Source organism: Crotalus tigris, unplaced genomic scaffold (assembly GCF_016545835.1).
Source record: "Crotalus tigris isolate CLP2741 ecotype Arizona unplaced genomic scaffold, ASM1654583v1 scf7180000024361.1375286210:1436186, whole genome shotgun sequence".
NCBI lineage: Eukaryota > Metazoa > Chordata > Lepidosauria > Squamata > Viperidae > Crotalus > Crotalus tigris.
In genome coordinates this window covers 1028776-1052166 of record NW_024100529.1, presented here as the reverse complement: position 1 = coordinate 1052166, position 23391 = coordinate 1028776, and the positions used below count along the sequence as shown (strand labels likewise).

Here is a 23391-nt window from a genome sequence, read left to right as displayed (position 1 = left end):
TGTTTCTAAGTGGTATTTCTTGATTAGGTATTCTTTGGTCTTCTTGTTCTTCAGCTTCTTTTCTTTCATCTGTTCTATCTTGCTTGCATGTGATCTTAACTTGCTGATCTTATTTTCTAGTCTAACCTTCCATTTTTCTGGTGCACTGTTTGTTTGTTTTTCTTCTTTGTTGATTTTGCATCCCAGGTATTCTGTTATAACTGCAGCTGTGCTGTACATTAGTTGGTTTGTTTCTTGCAATGAATTGGTGCTTATACTTGAATTATTATTATTATTATTATTATTATTATTATTATTATTATTATTATTATTATTATTATTATTATATTTAAAATGCACAAGGCTGCCAAACTCCAACAGTGAGATGCCAGGTGAAATCAATAATTTTGTTAAATTCCTTATGAACAATTTGGTCTAAGGCAGGGGTCCCCAACCGCCGGCCGTGGACCGGTACTGGGCCGTGGCATGCCAGCAACCAGTCTGCACAAACAAGCAAAGCCCCATCCATGAGATGCAGGCAGCACACAAAACCATGCACCCTCCTGTCTGCGGAAAAACCTCTCTCCACGGAACCGGTCCCTGGTGCCCAAAAGGTTGGGGATCTCTGGCCCAAAGGGTAAGGAGAAAAATAGCAACTTTGCAGGTGACACCAATTATAAATTGTTAAAATATTGCAAAAAAATGCAGGGAGTCTCCCTGACAGGAAGAGTTGTAAATCAAATAGCAAACCCAAATAGTAAATAGCCCATGGTCATGTCAACCCTTTAAAGTAGTCCAAACTAGGAGATAGCCAATATTACTTTTATTATAAAACTACAGTAACAGAATCTGGCAAATCTCAAAGCATTATCATCTCACTCTCTCTGTATAATTAGTCCTCAAATTACTACCGTAACTGAGCCTCGAATTAACCAATGTAAATTGTGGTGGTCATTAATCAGATCACATGATACTATATCACATTTTGGGGGGTGATGCTTAAGTGAAGGCCACAGTCATTAAGGGAATGCTGCGGTCATTAAGCAAATCCATTTTCTTCAAGGGGCCTTTTTGTTTTTTTCCCAGCAACTGGAAGTAAACACCAGAAATCAGTAAAAAAAAAATCCGAAAATCATGACTCTGGGATTCTGCAAATGTGCCCAAAATGCAATCATGTGACTTTGGAGGGGATGATGTGGCTATGGAACTTCGGAACCAGATCATAAGTAGGTCTGGTGAGGTCTGCCACAATTTTGAATGGTCGCTAAACAACCGATCATTAAGTGAGGACTTCCTGTATCTTTGGGAGAACTAGGAAGGGGTTTGTCTGCAACACTTTCTTTGGGAACAGTTCTGCCCCCAGGCTGGCTCAGGAATTCTGGGAGTTGAAGTCTACCAGTCATAAAAGGGCCAAGATTCCCCACCCCTGGCCTAGTCCAGGGGTAGGCAACCTTGGCTCTTTTATGACTCGTGGACTTCAACTCCCAGAATTCCTCAGCAGCCATGCTGAGAGGAAAGGGAGAGGTTTCCAACCTGAGCCATGCTGGCTGAGGAATTCTGGGAGTTGAAGTCCATGAGTCATGAAGGGGCCATAGTTCCCCCATGCTGGCTCAGGAATTCTGGGAGTTGAAGTCCACAAGTCATAAAGGGGGCCTTAGTTCCCCCATGCTGGCTCAGGAATTCTGGGAATTGAAGTCTACGAGTCATCAAAGGGCCAAGGTTTCCCACCCTTGGCCTAGTCTAATGAAAAGGAGGACTAGGGATGACATGACAGCAAGCTGGGGAATTCTGGAGTTGAAGTCCGCCCATCATGTGGCAAAACACTGAAGGTTGTTTTTTTTTTTAAAGGGGTTAAAGTGAGGATCCAAGCGAAGTGCATCATGGGAGGCCAGGCCCTGATTCTCAAAAGGCGGCTCTCCCCCCCCCCCCCCAATTTCTCCTTCAGCCCCTCAGGAAACCGCTTGAGCGGAACGTTTGTCTCGGGCGACGCAGTTTCCGTCCGGGCCGCGGGACGAACGGACCATCGGACCCACTTGCGAGCGGCGCCCGTTTGGGCACGGCGGCTGTCATGGCGGCCTGAGGCGAGGTACGGCCGAGCGGAGAAGCAGTCGGGGGAGAACGGCAGCTGCCCGGTAAGGACCGCCACCCGAAGCCCGGGACAGAGAAGGGCGCGACTTCGGGGGCCGGGAAAATCCCTCGTTCGGGACGCCACGGGAGGCGGGCGAGCCGGCAGGCAAGCAGGGAGGCGTTTGCCTTCGCTGCCGCCGCTCCTCTATCTCTCGGGAGCCTCCCTCGCTCCCTCCACGCTGCCATGGGAATGATGGGGTTTGGAGTCCAAATGGTTTTGCCGGGTGGGGGATGGGGAGGTTGACGAGAGCTGAAATTTGGGCCAGTTGAATGGCCTGAAGACAAGAAAAGGCTGGGGATGATGGGCGTGGTAGTGGGCGCTCTTTTAGCCGGAGTATCCGCCTCCTCTCTCTCTCTCTCTCTTCCCTCGGGATGGCGGCTCTAGGCTGCAAAGCTCCGGGCGACCGCTAGAGGGCGCCAGTTAAGTGCCTACCGGACTGTGGCTGCCCCCTGGTGGCCTCGTGGAGTTTTGCAGGCCAGATTTGGAACTTTTGTCTTGATTTATCTTATCCCAAAGGTGCTTTTTTTCATAAGGCAACTGAACTTTCTTGTTTTTCTTTGAAGACATTTCGCTTCTCATCCCAGAAGCTTCTTCAGCTCTGATCGGATGGTGGGGAAATGGAAGGATTTATACTCCTTGCAGACAGCTGGTCATCCGCCTTCTTTTAGACTTTACAGAGTCGTTGAGGCCACTTGGAGGTTTACCTGTGTCCTCAGGGTCACCTGACTGGTGACATCATCTATCTCCAGTCTACAACACAGTCCTTTCAACAGTTCCAAGAAGGCCCCACACCCATTTGCACCACTCAGGTGACCCTGAGGACACAGATAAACCTCCAGGTGGCCAAAACGACTCTCTAAAAGAAGGCAAATGACCAGTTCTGTCTGCAAGGAGTATAAATCCTCCCATTCCCCACCATCCAGTCACAGCTGAAGAAGCTTCCTTGCTTCTTTATATTCCTTGCAGATGGCTGGTCATTTGCATTCTTTCAGAGGGTCATTGAAACCACCTGGAAGCCATCTATGTCAAAATTGAGCAGCCCTCTCTCAACAGAGGGAAGGGATATGACATCATCTATCTCCAGTCTACATCACAGTCCTTTCAGCGGTTCCAAGAAGGCCCCACACCCGTTTGCACCACTCAGATGACCCTGAGGACGCAGATAAACCTCCAGGTGGCCTCAACGACTCTGTAAAAGAAGACAAGTGACCAACTCTATCTGCAAGGAGTATAAATCCTCCCATTCCCACCATCCAGTCAGAGCTGAAGAAGTTTCTTGGATGAGAAGCAAAACATCTTAAAAAAAAAAAAAACCAAACCCCCCTCCCCAAAAAGTCCAGTTGGGTAACTATGATCTGGATGACGGAGAATCTCCATAGCTGTTTCTCTTGATTTCTTTCCTCTCTCTTGCAGGGAACATGTGCAGCCACCAACTCCCTTAAATGCAGCCTTATGTGGTAACCAGTTGTGTGTGGTAACCATTTTTTCCTCCTAGTCTGTATTTCTGAGCACACTGGAGCCTGAAGTAACACTGGTTATTTCTGCCTCTGGTATACCTGGACAGAAACTCTGCTTCTACAATATCCAGTGGAGACCCTTCTCACTTTCTTTGCAAGCCCCTGAGTGGTATGTACGTTGCTTATTTATGAACTCCAAGTGTATAATCAAATTTTGGACTGTTGGCACATATTTATGACAGTTGCAGTGTCCCCGGGGGACATGTGATCCCGTTTTGTGACCTTCTTACAAGCAAAGTCAATGGGGAAGCCAGATTCACTTAACAACCATGTTACTAATGTAAAAATTGGCAAGAAAAGCTGTAGAATGGGGCAAAACTCACTTAACATCTTGGCAACAGAAATTTTGAGCTCAATTGTCATAAGTTGAGAACTACCTCTATGTAAAAACAATAAAAAGTTCTTTTCCCCAGTTGATTAACAGACCATTCACTAACATGCGGGCTCTGTTACTGTCCCAGTCCTGATGGTTGGGAAGACCACCTGGTCTTAGTAATAGTAATAGTAGTAAAGTTGGAAGGGACCTTGGAGGTCATCTAGTCCAACCCCCTGCTCAGGCAGGAAACCCTACACCATTTCGGACAAATGGCTGTCCAGTCTCCTTAAAAACTTCCAGTGTTGGAGCATTTACTGCTTCTGGAGGTAGGCTGTTCCACTGGTTAATTGTTCTCACTGTCAGGAAGTTTCTCCTTAGTTCTAGGTTGCTTCTCTCCTTGATTAGTTTCCACCCGTTGCTTCTTGTCCTGCCTTCAGGTGCTTTGGAGAATTGCTTGACTCCCTCTTCTTTATGGCAGCCCCTGAGATATTGGAATACTGCTATCATGTCCCCCCTTGTGTCCTTCTCTTCATTAAACTAGACATACCCAATTCTAGCAACCGTTCCTTATATGTTTTGAAAGCTTTCTGAAAGGTGAGCTGAGTGGGGGCCAGCTGAACTTCAGGCAATGTGAATGCAGGCACAGCTACAGCCAACTAACATTCCCTGGGTCCTGCTAGATCAGGGGTCCCATGCAAACAAGGAACCGGGCCATGCAAACAAGCGAAGCCCCATCAGTAGGATACAGGCAGCACACAAGACCATGTACCCTCCGGTCCGTGGGAAGACCTCTCCACAGAACCGGTCCCTGGTGCCCAAAAAGTTGGGGGCTGCTGTGGTAGATGATCTCTAAAAATGGGACCTGGAGCAAATCCCTCCTGTCCAACTTAATGGGATGGGTAAAATTGATGGAAGTCAGGTGGTTCCTCAAGCATCTATGACAAGGGTCTTCAAACTTGGCCCTTTTATGACTCCTGGACTTCAACTCCCAGAATTCCTCAGCCAGGCACGCTGGCTGAGGAATTCTGGGAGTTGAAGTCCACAAGTCATAAAAGGGCCAAGTTTGAAGACCCCTTGTCTATGATGATATGGCCAGATGTTTTTATTCTCCTGGTAATATATACCGGTGCTGCCAGTACTGTAAATCTACAAGGCTCAGCCTTTACTGCCAAAGACATTTGTGGCAACTGCATTTGAATCCAGGCTGCAGAATCTGTTGGCTTCTTTTCTTTGGCTCGTCCTCCCCGTTAAAATATTCATATTAATGTTAACAGGGAAATCTTCATTTGCAGGATCAAGTAAGAATTAATGAGGTGTTCGTATTAGATTACCAATCTGTTCTACCAGCAAGGGAAAGCTTAAAAACGAGGCTTGATTCTGGAATAGTTTAATTTTTTTTTGATAGATAATTTTTGGTATAGATTAGGGGTCTTCAAACATGGCCCTTTTATGACTTGTGGACTTCAACTCCCAGAATTCCTCAGCCAGGCACGCGTGCCTGGCTGAGGAATTCTGGGAGTTGAAGTCCACAAGTCATAAAAGGGCCATGTTTGAAGACCCCTGGTATAGATAGTCCTTGACATATAACCAATCATTTAGTTTAGTGGCTGTTCAAAATTACAAAGGCATTGAAAAAAGTCACTTAGGACCAATTTTCCCACTTATGAGGGTTGCAGCATCCCAAAGGTCATATGATGCAAATGCAGACACTTGGCAACTGGCTTGTACTTATGACCGTTTCACTGTTCCAGGGTCACGTGATCATCATTTGTAACCTTCCCAATGGGCCTCTGATAAGCAAAGTCAAACAGGGAAGTCCTTTAATAACTGCATGACTTAACAATTGCACTGATTTATAATAATAATAAATTTGGAAGGGACCTTGGAGGTCATCTAGTCCAACCCCCTGCTCAGGCAGGAAACCCTATACCATTTCAGACAAATGGCTGTCCAGTCTCTTCTTAAAAACTTCCAGTGTTGGAGCATTCACAGCTTCTGGAGGCAGGTTGTTCCACTGGTGAATTGTTCTAACTGTCGGGAAGTTTCTCCTTAGTTCCAGGTTGCTTCTCTCCTTGATGAGTTTCCATCCGTTGCTTCTTGTCCTGCCTTCAGGCACTTTGGAGAAGAGCTTGACTCCCTCTTCTTTGGGGCAGCCCCCCAGATATAGGAATGCTGCTATCATGTCCCCCCTCGTCCTTCTCTTCATTAAACTACCGTATTTTCCGGCGTATAAGACGACTTTCTAAACCAGTGGTTCTCAACCTGTGGGTCGGGACCCCATTTGGGGTCGAACAACCATTTCACGGTGGTCGCCAAACAAGGCTGTCCGCCATTTTTCCCCCCCTTTTCTTTGGCCACGCCCCTGGCACCTGGTGATGTATAAGTGGTTGGGGGTCACCACAACATGGGGAACTGTATTATGGGGTCGCAGCATTAGAAAAGTTGAGAACCACTGTTCTAAACCATGCAAATCTTCTCCGAAGTCGGGGGTCGTCTTATACGCCGAGTCGTCTTATACGCCGGAAAATACAGTATTTGTTTAATGATTTGTTTAACTGGGGACAAAAAAAGTTGTAAAATGGGGCAACACTCATTTAATTGTCTTACTTGGCAACGGAAATGTTGGATTTCGTTGTGATCCTAACTCGAGAGCTACCTGCATTGGTTTTATTCCTACTGACTGTTCTCTTTATGCTTTTTACATTTGCGTAAGTAGTTTTGAAAGCTCCATTTTTTAAAAAATGGGAAAAGCAGAATTTGTTTTGAATACTGTCACCCTTCCTTTTTCCCAGCCTTCATAAACGTGTACTTTAGTTTTTTGTTTGTTTTTTCCCCTCTTTTAGGGTTGAGCACCTCTTGACACAAATTGTTTCTTTAGGACGATGCTTTTTTTTTTAAGACACGAAATAAAGCTGAAGTGTTTTCATTCATCAGACTGGCTGCTGGCTGCATGTTCCTTTTGAGCCAAACGTTGAACAGCAACCGTGACGCTCTTGTTTTGCAGGCTTAAACACTGAGAATGGCAGGGGAGCAAAAACCAGCCTCCAATCACCTGGAGCAGTTCATTTTATTGGCCAAAGGCACCAGCGGTTCAGCTCTGATCGCTCTCATCAACCAAGTGCTGGAGGCTCCGGGGGTTTATGTCTTCGGAGAACTACTGGAATTGACCAATGTGCGAGAGGTAAGCCTTGGACTTGTTCCCTTCTTCATTTGCTTCTATGCCGGGGCAAGAAGTTACAGTAAGATTCCAACGGAAGAGAATCTCTGCAGCTTCGGGTTGAACCGTGGGGTCCTTGGTGCTCTTGGAGCTGCGTGGTTTTCTCGTAGATGTTTCATGACCCAACTAGGTGACATCATCAGTGCTGGAAAGAAGGGGGGGAAGAGGAGGAAAAGAAGAGGAGGACAATGTGGTCCTTGGTGCTCTTGGAGCTTGGTGGTTTTAAGGAGGAGGAGGAGGACGACGACTATGGGGTCCTTGGTGCTCTCAGAGCTTGGTGGTTTTCTTGCAGACATTTCATGACCCAACTAGGTAATATCATCAATGCTAGAAGGGAGGGGGGGGAAGAGGAGGAGGAGGACTGTGGGGTCCTTGGTGCTCTCTGAGCTTGGTTGCTTTCTTGCAGACATTTCGTGACACAACTAGGTAACATCATCAGTGCTAGAAGGGAGGGGGGTTGTGGAGAGGAGGAGGAGGAGGAGGAGAACGACAATGATTGTGGGGTCCTTGGTGCTCTCTGAGCTTGGTGGTTTTCTTGCAGACATTTCATGATCCAATTAGGTAACACCATCAGTACTAGAAGGGAGTGGCATGTGTAGTGAGGAGGAGGAGGAGGACTATGGGATCCTTGGTGCTCTCTGAGCTTGATTGTTGTTCTTTTTTTTGCAGACATTTCGTTACCCAATTAGGTAACATCAGTGCTAGTAAGGTTTGCAGAGCAGGAGGGGGAGGAGGAGGGGGAGGAGGATGACAACAATTGTGGGGTCCTTGATGCTCTCTGAGCTTGGTTGCTTTCTTGCAGACATTTCGTGACCCAACTAGGTAACATCATCAGTGCTAGAAGGGACGGGGGTTGTGGAGCGGAGGAGGAGGTCTAGAGGATCCTTGGGGCTCTCTGAGCTGGGTGGTTTTCTTGCAGATGTTTCATTACCCAACTAAGTAACATCATCAGTGCTAGAAGGGAGGGGGGTTTGCGGAGAGGAGGAGGAGGAGGAGGAGGAGGAGGAGGAGGAGGAAAACTGTGGGGTCCTTGGAACTCTCTGAGCTTGGCTGTTTTCCTGCAGACATTTCATGACCCAAACTAGGTAACACCATCAGTGCTAGCAAGCGTGGGTTTTTCTGTCTGTTTTTATACAGTAGCTTGGCCTGCCAGTGTTGGTAGCGATGTGGTTTTTTCCCTTAATAGCTTCCACTACTCCAGCAACCAACATCCAGATAAGCAGGGATGAATACCAGACAAACAGTGAAACGAAAAGGAATACAGGTAGTGGCTGAGAACGGTTCGTTTAGTGACGATTTGAAGCTACAACGGCACTGAAAACAGCAACTTACGAAAACAGCGACTGTGGATTGCCCACCGTTTGTAAACGGCTACGCTCCCTGTGCCAAAGAGGGGCGCCTAAACCAGGGCCACGTGGTGCTGCTCCCTTTATTTGCAATCTAGCACTGAAGATGGTGACCTGTGGCACTGAAATACAGGTAGCCCTCGGCCACCGTTGAGCCCAAATTTCCCTTGCTCAGTGAATTGCGTGTCAAGTGTAATTTTGCCCCCGTTTTACAACCGTTCTTGCCACCCTTGTGAAGAGAATCCCCGCAGCTGTTAAGTGGGTCACACGGTCATTAAGTGAATCTGGCTCCCCCCCCCATTGAGTCAGTGTTATGGTTCCGGCTAACGAAACACTTCAAAGAACTTCCAGGCATTGATTTCCCTAACAGTCTTGTATTACTTCAAAATGTTGGCACAGGCATAAAGGAAGGTTTATGCTAAGATCTAAGTTCTCTTCCTCTGAGCAGTTAAATTATCAGCATGTTCCCTCCCTAAATTAGCTGTCATATATCACATTATCCAATTAGTGTGAAGGTCAAAGGTTTCCTTCCTCTCTCTTTCCCGGGCTTTACCCCCACCCTCTTCTCCTCTGTATTAACCCCAAAAATACCAGACAGTTCTGCATATTGTCAAAGCAAGAATATACAGTATTTGCAGCGTTGACAGTCGTCTTGTCAGAAGGTCGCAAACGTGGATCCTGTCTCCCCGGGAGAGTGCAGCCGTCTTAAATACGAGTCAGTTGCCAAGCCTCCGAATTTGGATCACGTGACCGTGGGGATTCTGCAACGGCCGCAAGTGTGAAAAACGGTCACGGGTCCCTTTTTTTCAGTGCGGTTGTAACTTGGAACGGGCACTAAAGGAACTGTGGTTAAGTCGAGGACTGGCTGTAGTGGCCTTTGTGCCTTCTCTTGACTCAGCTCTCCGTGCCACGCTGTCCTCCGACGCCGAGCCCTGGCTTAGTCTGTTCTGCTGGCCATGGTTTAATAGCAGACGAATCACTCCTTTTTGCTTTTCTGTATCTCCAGATTGCCAAAGGGCCCAATGCTGCTTATTTCCAGCTGCTGAATCTCTTTGCCTATGGAACCTACCCAGATTATGTTGGTAAGGGTCTGCTGGAACTGTAGAAAACTTTGACCCGATGCAGGTATCAGCAATATCGTGTTTTCTCCCAAAATAAGACCTGGTCTTATATATACAGTGTGTATGTGTGTGTGTGTGTGTGCGCGTGCGTGTGTGTGTATGTATGTATGTATGTATGTATGTACCGTATATGCTGGTGTATTAGGCGACCCGGCGTATAAGACGACCCCCGTCTTTATAGCCGGGCCGCATTCCTAGAACGTCATCTTATACGCCGGAAACTACCAGTATTTCCGGCGTATAAGACGACTCCCGTCTTTGGCGCCGATTTCAGCGCTCGCGGAAGTCATCTTATACGCCGGCATTTACGGTATGTATTAAAAATTACATTAAAAATTGAGGAATAGCGATTCCTGGGTGCATACATTTCAGTAAAAATGCTTATAAGCAGGTTTCCTCACTAGCTGGCTTGCATCCTGACGATGATGACAGATGCTAGTCATCAAAAGCTTGATCTTATTTATTAAAACCTTGGTGTTTTATTTCCCTGGTGATCGCTTCTCTTTTTTACTGATATGTATGTATGTATGTAGGTCTTTGGTTATTCAGGTTTTCTCCCGCGTCAAATTGGAAGTGTCTTGGCGATGTTTCGACGAAGTCTTATTCGTCATCTTCAGGCTGGTGTTTTCGGCTTCGTTTTTTGTTCCTAGAAGCACGAAGCCGAAAACACTAGCCTCAAGATGACGAATGAGACTTAGTCGAAACATCGCCAAGACACTTCCAATTTGACGATGCCTCTTTTGGAGGATATATATGTATGTATGTATGTATGTATATATATATATATGTAGGTCTTTGGTTATTTGGGTTTTCTCCCACGTAAAATTGGAAGTGTCTTGGCAATGTTTCGACGAGGTCACATTCGTCTTCAGGCTGGTATTTTTGGCTTCGTGCTTCTAGGAGCAATGTGACATTGCTCCTAGAACATTGCACCCTGGCCACACACACCCCGAGGGCAACCGCAATGCTGATGCGGCCCTCAGTGAAATTGAGTTTGACACCCCTGTCTTAAGACTATCGCGGTTTATATGGCTGCGTTGCCTACTGGTTGAAATTCCAGTCCCCAGGTGCCATCGTTAAGTGAGGACCGCTCGTATTTGCAAGCCTTCAATTCCTCTCACTTTGTGTCCCCCCCTTCTCTTCCTGTCGATAACTACGTTTCCCCCACCCCCCCAGCGGCGTGACAATCTGTGCCCCTCTCTTCCAAAAGGGCCTTGGGTTGACACTCTTTGCCACTTGCCAAGGGGTTAAGGCAGTGGTTCTCAACCTTTTTAATGCTGCGACCCCCGACCGGTCGTAAGTTGAGGACTACTCAACCGGTCGTAAGTTGAGGACCACTCAACTGGTGCAGCACCGTTTGCAGAATGGGACTTTTGGCGGGCTCAGCAGGGCAGAGACAGCCTGGACAATTCCTATTGGCTTTGGAAAGCCAATAGAATTAGACTCTATTCAAGAGAGTCTATTCTATTGGCTTTCAAAAGCCAATAGAATAAAAGGGAGTAGCACAGCTGAGGAAAAGGGGGAAAAAAATGGCGGACTGCGTTGTTTGGCGACCCCTGTGAAATGGTCGTTCGACCCCAAATGGGGTCCCGACCCACAGGTTGAGAACCACTGTGTTGAGGGGAAGGGAAGGAGCCCAAATACTTAACAAGGCCTTGTTGAATTTTGATCTCTCGGACAGCGAACCAGAACAACCTGCCAGCTTTGACGAGGGCCCAGAAGAACAAGTTGAAGCACTTGACCATCGTCAGCTTAGCGTCCAGGATGAAGGTAAAGCGGAAATGCACCCGGTTAAAACCCCGGTTATTTTCTGCAGGCGGAGCCAAGTGACCAGCGTGCAGGCAGGGATCACCACGACGGCTCTGCTCTGCCCCACCCCACCCAAATCTAGGCGTTCTAGAGTAGGCGCCCGTTCAGGATTTCAGTAGGGAAATAGACCAGTCGGGCCCAACTGGAACTTGGATGCTTGAAGTATTGCCCTTCTCTTTAGCATTTGGGCACGGGCATGTTAGTCACTCTTTCTTTCCCTCTCTCTCTCTCTCTCTCTTTCTTTCTTTCTCTTTCTTTCTTTCTTTCTTTCTTTCTTTCTTTCTTTCTTTCTTTCTTTCTCCCTCCCGCACTCCTTCCTTTCTTTCTCTCTCTCTCCCTCCCGCATTCCTTCCTTCCTTTCTTTCTTTCTCTCTCTCTCTCTCTCTCTCTCCCTCCCGCACTCCTTTCTTCCTTCCTTCCTTCCTTCCTTCCTTCCTTCCTTCCTTCCTTCCTTCCTTCCTTTCTTTCTTTCTCTCTCTCTCTCTTTCTTTCTCTCTCCCTCCTGCACTCACTCCTTCCTTCCTTTCTTTCTTTTTTTCTTTTTTTCTTTCTTTCTCTCTTTCTCTCCCTCGGACACTCCTTCCTTCCTTTGTTGCTTTCTTTCCTTCCTTCTTTCTCTTTCTCCTCTTGATTTCTTTCTTTCTTTCTTTCTTTCTCTCTCTCTCTCCCTCACTCCTTCCTTTCTTTCTTTCTTTCTTTCTTTCTTTCTTTCTTTCTTTCTTTCTTTCTTTCTTTCTTTCTTCCTCTCTCTGTCTCTTTCTTTCTCTTTCTCTCTTTGTTTCTTTCTCTCTCGCTCTTTTTCTTTGTCTTTCATTATTTTTCTCTTTCTCTTCCTCTGTCTTTCTCTTTGTGTCTTTTTTTCTTTCTCTTCCTCTCTTTCTCTCTCTGTCTTTCTCTTTTTCTCTTTTTTCTTTCTTTCTCTCTGTCTCTTTCTGTCTTTCTCTTTTGCTCTCCTTTCTTTCTTTCTTTCTTTCTTTCTTTCTCACACTCTCCTCTCTATTTCTCTCTTTCTCCTTCATAGAGTGATTGGACACTATACATAAAGCCATAAAGACACACAAAAGCAAGCCATATTTAAATATTGCAGCACAAAGAGTTAAAAACAAGAATAAAATAATTGAAATTAAAAGGGCGGGGGAAGGGCTTCAGGGTGCTAACCAGCCTTAAGCCCCCTTGCTGGTTGGCATCCTTCCTTCCTAGCCATAGATTGCTAGCTAGCTGTGGTCAGGGAGTTATAAAGTTCACACATCTTAAAAGTCACCAAGGTTGAGAAACACTTTGAGTGTTGTAAGAGGGTTAGCCCTGTCAGCGCTGACTCCCCTAACGTACAAACCAAGTTTCGGAGTTAAAGGAGCCATTTGATCCGTGCCTCAAGGTCGACTCAGCCTTCTGTCCCTCCGAGGTCGGTAAAATGAGGACCCAGATTGTTCGGGGGGCGGGCAAGATGCTGACTCTGTAAACCGCTCAGACAGGGCTGCACAGCATTGTGGAGCGGGTATACAGGGAGTCCTCAGCTTACAGCCGCAACGGAGCCCAAAATCTCCGTTGTTAAGTGAGACAGTTGTTAAGTGAGCTTTGCCCCATTCCACCAGCTTCCTTGCCCCAGCCATTAAGCGAGCCACTGCAGTTGATCAGTTAACAACCTGCTTGCTAAGTGAACATGGTTCCCCGCATGGACTTTGTACATGTCAGAAGGTCACCAAAGGGAACCACACGACCTTGGGACACGGCGACCGTCGTAAATACGAAACGCCTGAATTTTGACCATGTGACCCCAGGGGAGGCTGCAACGGTCGTTAACTCTGGAAAAAAAACGTTCATTAAGTCACTTTTTACAGTGCCGGTCACTCAACGAACAGTCGTAAGTCGAGGACTGCCTGTATAAGTCAGTGATGGCAAACCTTTTAGAGACCAAGTGCCCAAACTGCAACCCAAAACCCACTTATGCATCGTCGGGTGCCGGGTGGTCGTGGCCCATTGGGTGGTCGTGGCCCATTGGGTGGTCGTGGCCCATTGGGTGGGCGTGGCCCATTGGGTGGGCGTGGCTGCAGTGGTAACGGCTGACTGGGTGGGACTAAAAAGTTCAATCAATCAATTCCAACTTTGCGAGATCTTTTTTTTCCCCGCGAGAAGTTGAAATTGATTAATTGATTGATTGAACCTTTTTTTTTTTTTTTTGCACACGGCAGTGGAGGCCTAAAGCGAAAAGGTTTTATAAAACCCAGCTGAAGGCCTAGGACTGGGGCGACAGTGCGCGTGCCCACAGAGAGGGCTCTGAGTGCCGCCTGTGGCACGCATGCCATAGGTTCACCACCACGGGTCTAAGTTCTGTTGCTATGCCTTCATCTGAGCAATGGCTTCCCTTCCGGCCTTCCCTCTCTCCCCCCCCCACCCCCTCCCCAGTGCATCCCTTACTCAGTGCTGCTGAAAGATCTGGACATGCGCAACCTCCGGGAGCTGGAAGACCTGATTATTGAAGCCGTTTACACTGACATCATCCAAGGCAAACTGGATCAACGGAACCAGGTGCTGGAAGTGGATTTCTGCATTGGGCGGGACATCCAAAGGAAGGACATCAGCAACATCATTAAAACCCTCAATGAGTGGTGAGTTGTGCCCCTCCCTCCCTCTGGCCCAACAGGTGGGGGAGGGGACTCTCTCCCGTCCCCCAGTTTATAGTAGTGGCCAAAATTGTGGAAACCTTTTGGGAAAAGTGTATTTTTGAGGTTTGATGGCTAATAACACCGCTTTTTTTTTGGAGCAGTACCCTAAAATTATATATCAGTGGAAAGATAATTTAATCGAGAATGTAATGCAACAAAGCTTGTTCAGTTATCTGTACTGTATTCTATGAAAAGTTAGAGCCAAAGAACCAGAAAAAGGAAGCACAATTTGCTCGGGTTGATATCAGGTAGCTTTCCTTCACCCGATTGTAGCCAATGAGCATGAGTGTTTAGAGAGCCAATTAGGTGTCATCTTGTTCTGGCAATGAGCCAATCAGATCACAGTAGGATCCAGTGATTGATGTCATGTATTGAAGCTGAGAGGAGGACATTAGTCAGTGTGTTATGTGATGGCTATCAAGTTGGTTGGGGTTTCTTTGCGTTCTTTCATTTAGTTGAGCTTGTAAAGCGTCATAAAATTAAAGTCACAGTGCAAAGAGTTGACTGGTTGCCCAGAAAGCGATGTAAAATAGTCTTATTAAGTCAGTGGTTCTCAATCTGTGGGTCGGGACCCCATTTGGGGTTGAACGACCATTTCACGGGGGTCGCCAAAAAACGCAGTCCGTCATTTTTCCCCCTTTTCCTTAGCTGTGCTACTCCCTTTTATTCTATTGGCTTTTGAAAGCCAATAGAATAGACTCTCTTGAATAGAGTCTAATTCTATTGGCTTTCCAAAGCCAATAGGAATTGTCCAGGCTGTCTCTGCCCTGCTGAGCCCACCAAAAGTCCCCTTCTGCAAACGGTGCTGCACCAGTTGAGTAGTCCTCGACTTACGACCGGTTGAGTAGTCCTCAACTTACGACCGGTTGGGGGGTCGCGGCATTAAAAAGGTTGAGAACCACTGTATTAAGTGAAGAAGGCTACAGTTATAAAGAAATGAGAAGAAAAATGGGTGGAAACTTAACCCGAGGTGGCATTTTTACCGTACACTTTTCCCAAAAGGTTCCCACAATTTTGGCCACTGCCATAGGCAGCATGGCTGCTTTTTCCGCTCCTCCCTTCTCCTCTCCCCGTCCTTAACTGTGGGAAGCTTTTGTGTCGGCAGGTGCGACGGGTGTGAGGCCGTCCTGTTAGGAATCGAACAGCAGGTCCTCAGAGCCAACCAATACAAGGAGAACCACAACCGGACTCAGCAACAGGTGGAGACGGAGGTAGGCGTCTCGGCAGAGCCGGGGGTGGCGCAGTGGTCAGGATGCGGCATTGCAGGCTAGTTCTGCCGACTGCCAGCAGTTCAGTTTTTCCACTGGCTCAAGGTTGACTCCACCTTCCCTCCTTCCCAGGTGTCAGAATCCAATTATATTTCATCTCTAGTTATCAATTATAAAAAACCCCATTTCTGCCTTCTCTGGATTCTGTCATATGATGAAGGGAAGGGGATGAACAAAGGGGCTTTATGGCCCTCACTTCCTTTGGTACACTTCAAAGAGACTGGATGTGGATAGCACCAAAAGGACTAACCATAAGAATGGGGCTATTACCTTTCATGTAGTTTTCTCTGAAGAAAGGAACTGGATGTGTGTATCACCAAAAGGACTAACCATAAGAATGGGGCTATTACCTTTCATGTAGTTCTCTCTGAAGTCTCCATCCAGCCGGCAGTAAGGAAAAGGGGGTGGGAGTGTAATGCCTGAGACTGTCGCTGGAAGAAGGGGGTGATTGGGTGGGGCTACTGGGGAACCCCTTAAAACCTTGAACGGGAGAGCTTGGACCCCAAGTCCTGTCTAGAACGCCGGCCACCATTTTCTCTTAAGAAAGGATGCCTGTTGGAAGAATTATTCCAAGAGTTCTGTCTTCTTAAGATGCAAAGTGGGGTGGGTCCTTATATTAGGTCAGTAAAACGAGGACCCAGATTGTTGCATTTCTAACCACCACGCCACCGTGGCAAAGGAACCGGAGATTTCTGATATATGCACAAACTGTGGCGGTGCAGTGGTTAAGAATGCAACGTTTTCAGGCAAACTGCCCACTGCCGGGAGTTTGATCCTGACCGGCTCAAGGTCGTCGACTCAGCCTTCCCCCCTTCTGAGGTCGGTAAAATTAGGACCCAGATTATTGGGGGGTGGGTGGGGAGCAAGATGCTGACTCTGTAAATCACTCAGAGACGGCTGTAAGGCCCTATGAAGTGATATATAAGTCTACGTGCTATTGCCCTTCCTTCCTTTCTTCCTTCCTTCCCCCCTCTTTTCCTTTTTTCCTTCCTTTCTTCCCTCCCTCCCTCTCTTCCTCCCTCCCTTCTTTTCTTCTTTCTTCCCTTCTCTCCCTCCTTCCTTCCTTGCTTCCTCCCTCCCTCCCTTCCTTCTGTCCTCCCTCCCTCCCTCCCTTCTGTCCTCCCTCCCTCCCTCCCTTCCTTCTGTGGTGGCTCAGTGGTTAGAATGCAACATTGCAGGCTAATTCTGCTGACTGCCAGCAGTTCAATCCTGAATGGCTCAAGGTTGACTCAGCCTTCCCTCCTTCTGAGGTCGGTAAAATGAGGACCCGGATTTGTAAACCACTTAGAGAGGGCTGCAAAGCACTGTGAGACTCTAGAAATAGAGTACAGAGAAGAGCAATAAAGATGATTAGGGTACTGGAGGCTAAAACATACAAGGAATGGTTGCTGGAATTGGGTCTGTCTAGTTTAACAAAGAAAAGGACGAGGGGGGACAGGATAACAATGTTCCAGTATCTCAGGGGCTGCCCAAAGAAGAGGGAGTCAAGCTCTTCTCCAAAGCGCCTGAAGGCAGGACGAAAAGCAACGGGTGGAAACTCATCAAGGAGAGAAGCAAACTGGAACTAAGGAGAAACTTCCTGACAGTGAGGACAATTAACCAGTGGAACAACCTGCCTCCAGAAGCAATGAATGGGCCAACACTGGAAGGTTTTAAGAAGAGACTGGACAGCCATTTGTCTGAAATCGTATAGGATGATTATTATCATCATCATCATCATTATATAAGGGCTATTGCTATTGCTAGGTGGATGATTCCCCTCAGGAAAGAACCCCTATTTTTTGACACCTGTCGTACACTTTTCCCAAAAGGTTTCCACAATTTTGGCCACTACTGTACAGCGGGCCTTCCATTTTTTCCCCCCCATAAAGAGAGTTTTGACTCCTGGGTCCCAGAAGGTGGCGCTATGCCCAAATATAAATGAAGGTGGTTTATTCCCTCTTTGGCTTCCTGATCTCTCTCTGTAAAACATCCAAAGCTGCTGAGTAGACCCACATCTCTCTGTTTCTCTCCTAACTCTTGTGCTGCTGCTTTTCTCTGCTGGTTTTTTTTAATAATAATAATAATAATAATAATAATAATAATACAGCAGAATAGAAGAGAAAGAGCTGGAGAAGATAACAAAATACAAAGACCTACAAATAGAAATAAAAAGACTGTGGCAAAGGCAAGCAAGGGTAGTACCAATAGTCATAGGCTCCTTGGGTGCAATCCCAAAACAACTGGAGCACCACTTGAACACCATTGGCATTGACAAATTCGCTATTAATCAATTGCAAAAGGCAGCCTTACTAGGAACTGCTTCCATCCTGCGACGATATCTGTAATACCATCAAACATCCACATCTGCCTATCCCAGGTCCTGGGTAAGGACTCGATAGGTAGACAAAATGCCAAATCCAGTCTGAACATCTGGCTGACTGCGATGATCTAATAATAATAGAGTTGGAAGGGACCTTGGAGGTCATCTAATCCAACCCCCTGTTCAGGCAGGAAACCCTATACCATTTCAGACAAGTGGCTGTCCAGTCTCTTCTTAAAGACTTCCAGTGTTGGAGCATCCATAACTTCTCGAGGCAAGGAGTTCCACTGGTTAATTGTTTTGACTGTCAGGAAATTTCTAGGTTGCTTCTCTCCTTTTTGCTGGTTTATGCTTCATTCCTTCCATGCTGGGTTTCAGTACAAGGTAGTTCTCGACTTACAACCATTCCTTTAGCGACTGAAGTTACAACGGTAGTGAAAACAGGGACCTCTGACCGTTTTTCGCGCTTAATGACCGTTGCGGCATCCCTGGGGTCACGTAATCAGAATTCAGAGCCTTGGCAACCGGCGTGTATTTACGATGGTCGCAGCGTCCTCCGGGGGGTCACGCCAGAACCGGGTTACTAACTTAACAACTGCAGTGATTCACTTAACAACGGCAAGAAAGGTCGTAAAACGGGGCAAAACTCGCTTGACAGCTGTCTCAACACTTGCAAGAGGCGTTTTGGGCTCCGTTGTGCTCTTACATCGTGCTCTTACGTCGCTAAGGGGGCTGGCCGTACGTTGAGGACGATCTACAGAGAGCCGGGGCAGGCGAGGTCTGTTGCCTCTTCCTTATCCATCGGAAAGCGAGGAGGCCCATCGTGAATGGCCAAGTCTCTCTGCCCTCTGTCACTTGGGTCAAAGCCATGGAGGGGCCTGGCGGTGGTTCTCCATCAGATAAACGTGCTTTGCTCCCATCTTCCCCGCTTTTGCTTTCCTTCCAGGTCCTGAACATCAAGAAGACCTTGAAGGCCACCGCATCCTCCTCCTCCTCTGCCCAAGAGATGGACCAGCAGCTGGCCGAGCGGGAGTGTCCTCACCCAGAGCAGAGGCAACCCACCAAAAAGATCTCCAAGGTCAAAGGGCTGGTCTCCAGTCGCCACTAGTGCCCGGAGCTGCTGCCGGGGGGGTGGGGTGGGGGGAGCTGCTGATGGGGGCCCTGAGTGACTCTGGAGGAAAGGGGTCTGGGCCTCCCTGGTCTACCTGCCTCCTCCCACTCCCCCCCCTCCCCACAACCCCCTTCCAGCAGCTTCTGAGCCAGTTGAGACACTGCCAACATTCTCTCCCAGAGCTTTGCGTTAGGACTTTGGGGGGGAGGGATCCCTGTATTTGGAGGGTCAGATGCTGAGTAAGGAGGTGGTCACCCTTTGGGGGTCACTCCCACGAGGAGTTGTGTTCCTTGGCAGCAGCGCACTTCCCCGCGGGGCGGGGTGGGGCGGGGTTGGGAGGTTGGGTTTTCCGGCCAAAGGCGTGTGTGACATCCCTGCCTTCGCTGCTCGTTCTTCGTCTCTTTGGCCTTGATCTTCGAAGTCAACTCTCTACCTCAGTGGTCCCCAACCGTTCCGGCAGCCGGAGGGGGGGGGGAGAAGAGGGGATAGTTCTGGGCGAGCGGTGGGTAAGCGTGAGCACCGCTCCATTTGCGCGAGCCATGGCTACGAGCGCCCGCCTCTGGCACAAGTGGAGGTGCATTCGCGCGCTTGCCCGTCCCATTTGTGGCCCGGTGGTGAATTGCACCACAGCCCGGTAACTGGTCTACGGCTTGGGGGGTTGGGGACCCCTGCTCTACCTCACGCTGGCGGGCACCGGGCATGTTTACTCACCATCCATCAGGCGCTCCTTCGAAGCCCAGGCGCTCCTACCTGTGACAGCTCAGGCCACTTCCTTGACGCCGAGGAAGGAGGGAGGGAGGGAGGGGGAGCGAAAAAGCTGCTATTTCAACCTCCTTTCCAGCCCCACTTCTGTACCTTGGACCACCAAAAGGCAGGGCTGCCCAATGGATAGCGCCCCATTCCTCCCTCATCCCCCCCATCCCCATCTTGTGTTCTGTGCTACCGGTTTGCTCCCTGCTGCAGCTTCTTGAACGTGGCGCGTGAGGCGCCAGGGGGGATCCATCCAAGAGGTCCTCTCCTCCCCCCCCCCGCCATCCTTTGCGGATCCAGAACCCTTAATTTGGGCAACGGAGGTTGAGAACTTGAAATTCCTTTCTAGTTGTCTTTGACACACACACACACACACACACACACACACACACCTTCTTTTGTACGTTTCTTAAGACGGTTTGGACATTTCAGCTTTTTTTGCTTCTTCTTTTTTTTTTTTAAATTTGATACCTGTTACAGACTCGCGCAAGGTGACTTGATCCGAAGAATTGTTTTCTATTAAAAAAAAAAATGATAGTCACCCCTGAAACTTCACCCCGTGGTGAGCTTGTGGGTCAGTTTTTTTTTCAGTGAAATACATCTGGATGTGTCCGCTGCGTACAGAAGCGAAGGGGCTCCAGCCGGTGCGCCTCTCTCTTCTTCCTGATCTTCGCCGGGCAGCCCAAAATGTCCCCACATTGTAAGCCCAGGGTTCCCCCAATCCGGTCACCTGTCAGATACAGGTAGGCTCACCTTACGGCCGGTCGCTTAGCGCAGGGGTAGGCCACCTTGGCTCTTTTATGACTCATGGACTTCGACTCCCAGAATTCCTGAGCCAGCCATGCTGTGGGGAAAGGGAAAGGGTTCCAAGCTGAGCCATGCTGGCTGAGGAATTCTGGGAGTTGAAGTCCACAAGTCATGAAGGGGCCGTAGTTCCCCCATGCTGGCTCAGGAATTCTGGGAGTTGAAGTCCACGAGTCATAAAAGGGCCAAGTTTGAAGACCCCTGGTTTAGTGTATAGGCCAGGGATAGGCAACTTGGCACTTTTATGACTTGCAGACTTCAACTCCCAGAATTCCTGAGCCAGCATGGGGGAACTATGGCCCCTTCAGGACTCATGGACTTCAACTTCCAGAATTTCTGAGCCAACCTGGTTCAGCTTGGAAACCTCTCCCTTCCCCTCAGCATGGCTGGCTCAGGAATTCTGGGACTTGAAGTCCACAAGTCACGAAGGGGCCATAGTTCCCCACACTGGCTGAGGCATTCTGGGAGTTGAAGTCCACGAGTCATGAAGGGGCCATAGTTCCCCCATGCTGGCTCAGGAATTCTGGGAGTTGAAGTCCACGAGTCATAATACAGCCAAGGTTGCCTACCCCTGCCCTAGTCGGTTTTAAGGTATGAGGACTTCAGTGCTGGCCAGGAAATTCTGGAGTCGATGTCTCTGTATCTTAAAAAGTCATCAACTCTGAAAAACACTGGGAGGAAAGGACGACGGAAAGAACGGAGCATCTTCAGCATGAGGAAATGTGACACAATGGGAGTTTGAAGTCCACACCTGTCTTAAAAGTTGCCAAGGTTGGATATCTCTGGTTTACACACCAGATGCTTCACCTGGCTTCTGCACTAACCCATTTTCTGGGTTAGTTTGCAGAATAAAACTTTGATGGGACCCATCTCTTCCGCGGTGGTGTCTCCCTCAAGAGCACAAGGGAGAATAGAATAGAGCTGGAAGGGACCTTGGAGGTCTTCTAGTCCAGCCCCCTGCTCAAGCAGGAGAACCTATACCATCTCAGACAGGTGACTGTCTATCCTCTTCTTAAAAATCTCCAGTGATGGAGCGCCCACGATTTCTGGTGGCAAGTTGTTCCACCGGTTAACTGTCGGGAAGTTTCTCCTTAATTCCAGCTTGCTTCTCTCTTTGATCAGTTTCCAACCATTGTTTCTTGTCCTGCCCTCTGGTGCTTTGGAGAATAATTTGACCCCCTCTTCTTTGTTTAGCGTTTGCCCCAACCCCCCTTGGCTGTTCACAGGGCACTCAACACCTGGTTTTTGCCATCAGGCCTGAGGCCCTGATACCATGCGCCAGCCTGTATCATTTGTGATTCTTCCCAGCTGTTTTTAATGTCATTTTTGGTGTCTTTGGTGGTTTTTACTTGCTTTAATTGCAAGCAGCCAGAGTCGGCTATGTGAGATGGATGGTCTATCAATTGGATGGAGGGACGGATACCGAAAGAAGAGAATCTCTGCAGCTCAGGGCTGAACTGTGGGGTCCTTGGTGCTCTCGGAGCTGGGTGATTTTCTTGCAGACGTTTCATGACCCAACTAGGGAAACATCATCAGTGCTAGAAGGAAGTAGGATTTGTGGAGGGGGGGGAAGGAGGATTGTGGGGGCCTTGGTGCTGTCCGAGCTGGGTGGTGTCCTTGCAGACATTTCATGACCCAACTAGGGAACATCATCAGTGCTAAGAGGAGGAGGGGGAAGAGGAGAAGGAGGAGAAGGACTGTGGGGTCCTTGGTGCTCTCTGAGCTTGGTTGTTTTCTTGCAGATGTTTCATGACCCAACTAGGTAACATCATCAGTGCTAGAAGGGAGTGGCATGTGTAGCAAGGAGGACGACTGTGGGATCCTTGGTGCTCTCTGAGCTTGGTGGTTTTCTGGCAGACGTTTCATGACCCAACTAGGTAATATCAGTGCTAGAAGAGAGTGATGTGGGAGGAAGAGGAGGAGGAGGACTAGGACTGTGGGGTCCTTGGTGCTCTCTGAGCTGGGTGATTTTCTTGCAGACGTTTCATGACCCAACTAGGGAACATCATCAGTGCTAGAAGGAAGTAGGATTTGCGGAGGGGGGAGAAGGAGGATTGTGGGGGCCTTGGTACTCTCGGAACTGGGTGGTTTGCTTGCAGACATTTCATGACCCAACTAGGGAATAACATCAGTGCTAAAAGGAGGAGGGGGAAGAGGAGGACTGTGGGGTCCTTGGTGCTCTCTGAGCTTGGCTGTTTTCTTGCAAACGTTTCATCACCCAAACCAGTAACATCATCATGCCGGTGTTTGCTCCCTGTTAATATACAGTGGCTTGCCCTGCCAATGTTGGTTGGGGTGTGGTAGACACCTAGGGGTAAACCACATTTACACACCGTTGAAAAGACAATAAAAAAAAAACTAAGAAGGAAACAAGAAGATGAGAATCCATCATCTCCAGCAGCCGACACCCAGATAAGCAGGAATTAACGCCAGACAAACAACCCCGTGAAAACAATATGCTAATCAAGGAACTACCCAGGAGAAAACCACACCCCCATCAACTCTGGCAGGGAAAGCTCCTGTACATAAACAGGGAGCAAACTTCACTTAAAGTTGCCAAGTTGGGGAAACCCTGTTGTAAGCAATAGGTAGTCCTTGACTTCAAACAGTTCACTTAGTGAACTGAAAAAAATGATCTCAGGCAGGAAACCCTATACCATTTCGGACAAATGTACAGTAGTGGCCAAAATTGTGGAAACCTTTTGGGGGAAAGTGTACGACAGGTCTCAAAAAATAGGGGTTCTTGTTTGCTTTCCTGAGGGGAATCACCCACCTAGCATTAGCAATAGCCCTTATATAATAATGATTGATGATGATGATGATGGTAATAATAATAATAAAGTTGGAAGGGACCTTGGAGGTCATCTAGTCCAACCCCCTGCTCAGGCAGGAAACCCTATACGATTTCAGACAAATGGCTGTCCAGTCTCTTCTTAAAAACTTCCAATGTTGGAGCATTCACCGCTTCTGGAGGCAAGTGGTTCCACGGGTTAATTGTTCTGACTGTCAGGAAGTTTCTCCTTAGTTCTAGGTTGCTTCTCTCCTTGATGAGTTTCCATC

General features: G+C 48.1%; 1 protein-coding gene and 1 long non-coding RNA gene across 3 annotated transcripts; one reads left to right on the top strand and one right to left on the bottom strand.

The window, feature by feature from the left end:
• The first annotated feature begins 1932 nt into the window (after positions 1-1932).
• COPS7B (COP9 signalosome subunit 7B) lies at positions 1933-20077 on the top strand. 2 transcript variants are annotated; one of them, XM_039327396.1, is made up of 8 exons: positions 1933-2111; positions 3521-3733; positions 6945-7121; positions 9510-9585; positions 11306-11394; positions 13837-14039; positions 15202-15307; positions 18613-20077. In XM_039327396.1, exons 3-8 carry the CDS (start codon positions 6960-6962, stop codon positions 18772-18774), a joined length of 798 nt encoding a protein of 265 aa, XP_039183330.1. In that variant the 5' UTR covers positions 1933-2111; positions 3521-3733; positions 6945-6959; the 3' UTR covers positions 18775-20077. The 2 variants fall into 2 exon arrangements, with proteins under 2 accessions (XP_039183330.1, XP_039183331.1); XM_039327397.1 differs by lacking the exons at positions 1933-2111; positions 3521-3733; positions 6945-7121 and having other exon boundaries at positions 9510-9628.
• On the bottom strand, positions 12695-23254 carry LOC120300870. Its single transcript, XR_005554762.1, has 3 exons — positions 22982-23254; positions 18872-18875; positions 12695-12709 (listed from the first exon to the last, which is right to left on the bottom strand). It is a non-coding gene; the product is annotated as an uncharacterized LOC120300870 (long non-coding RNA).
• Positions 23255-23391: the final 137 nt, after the last annotated feature.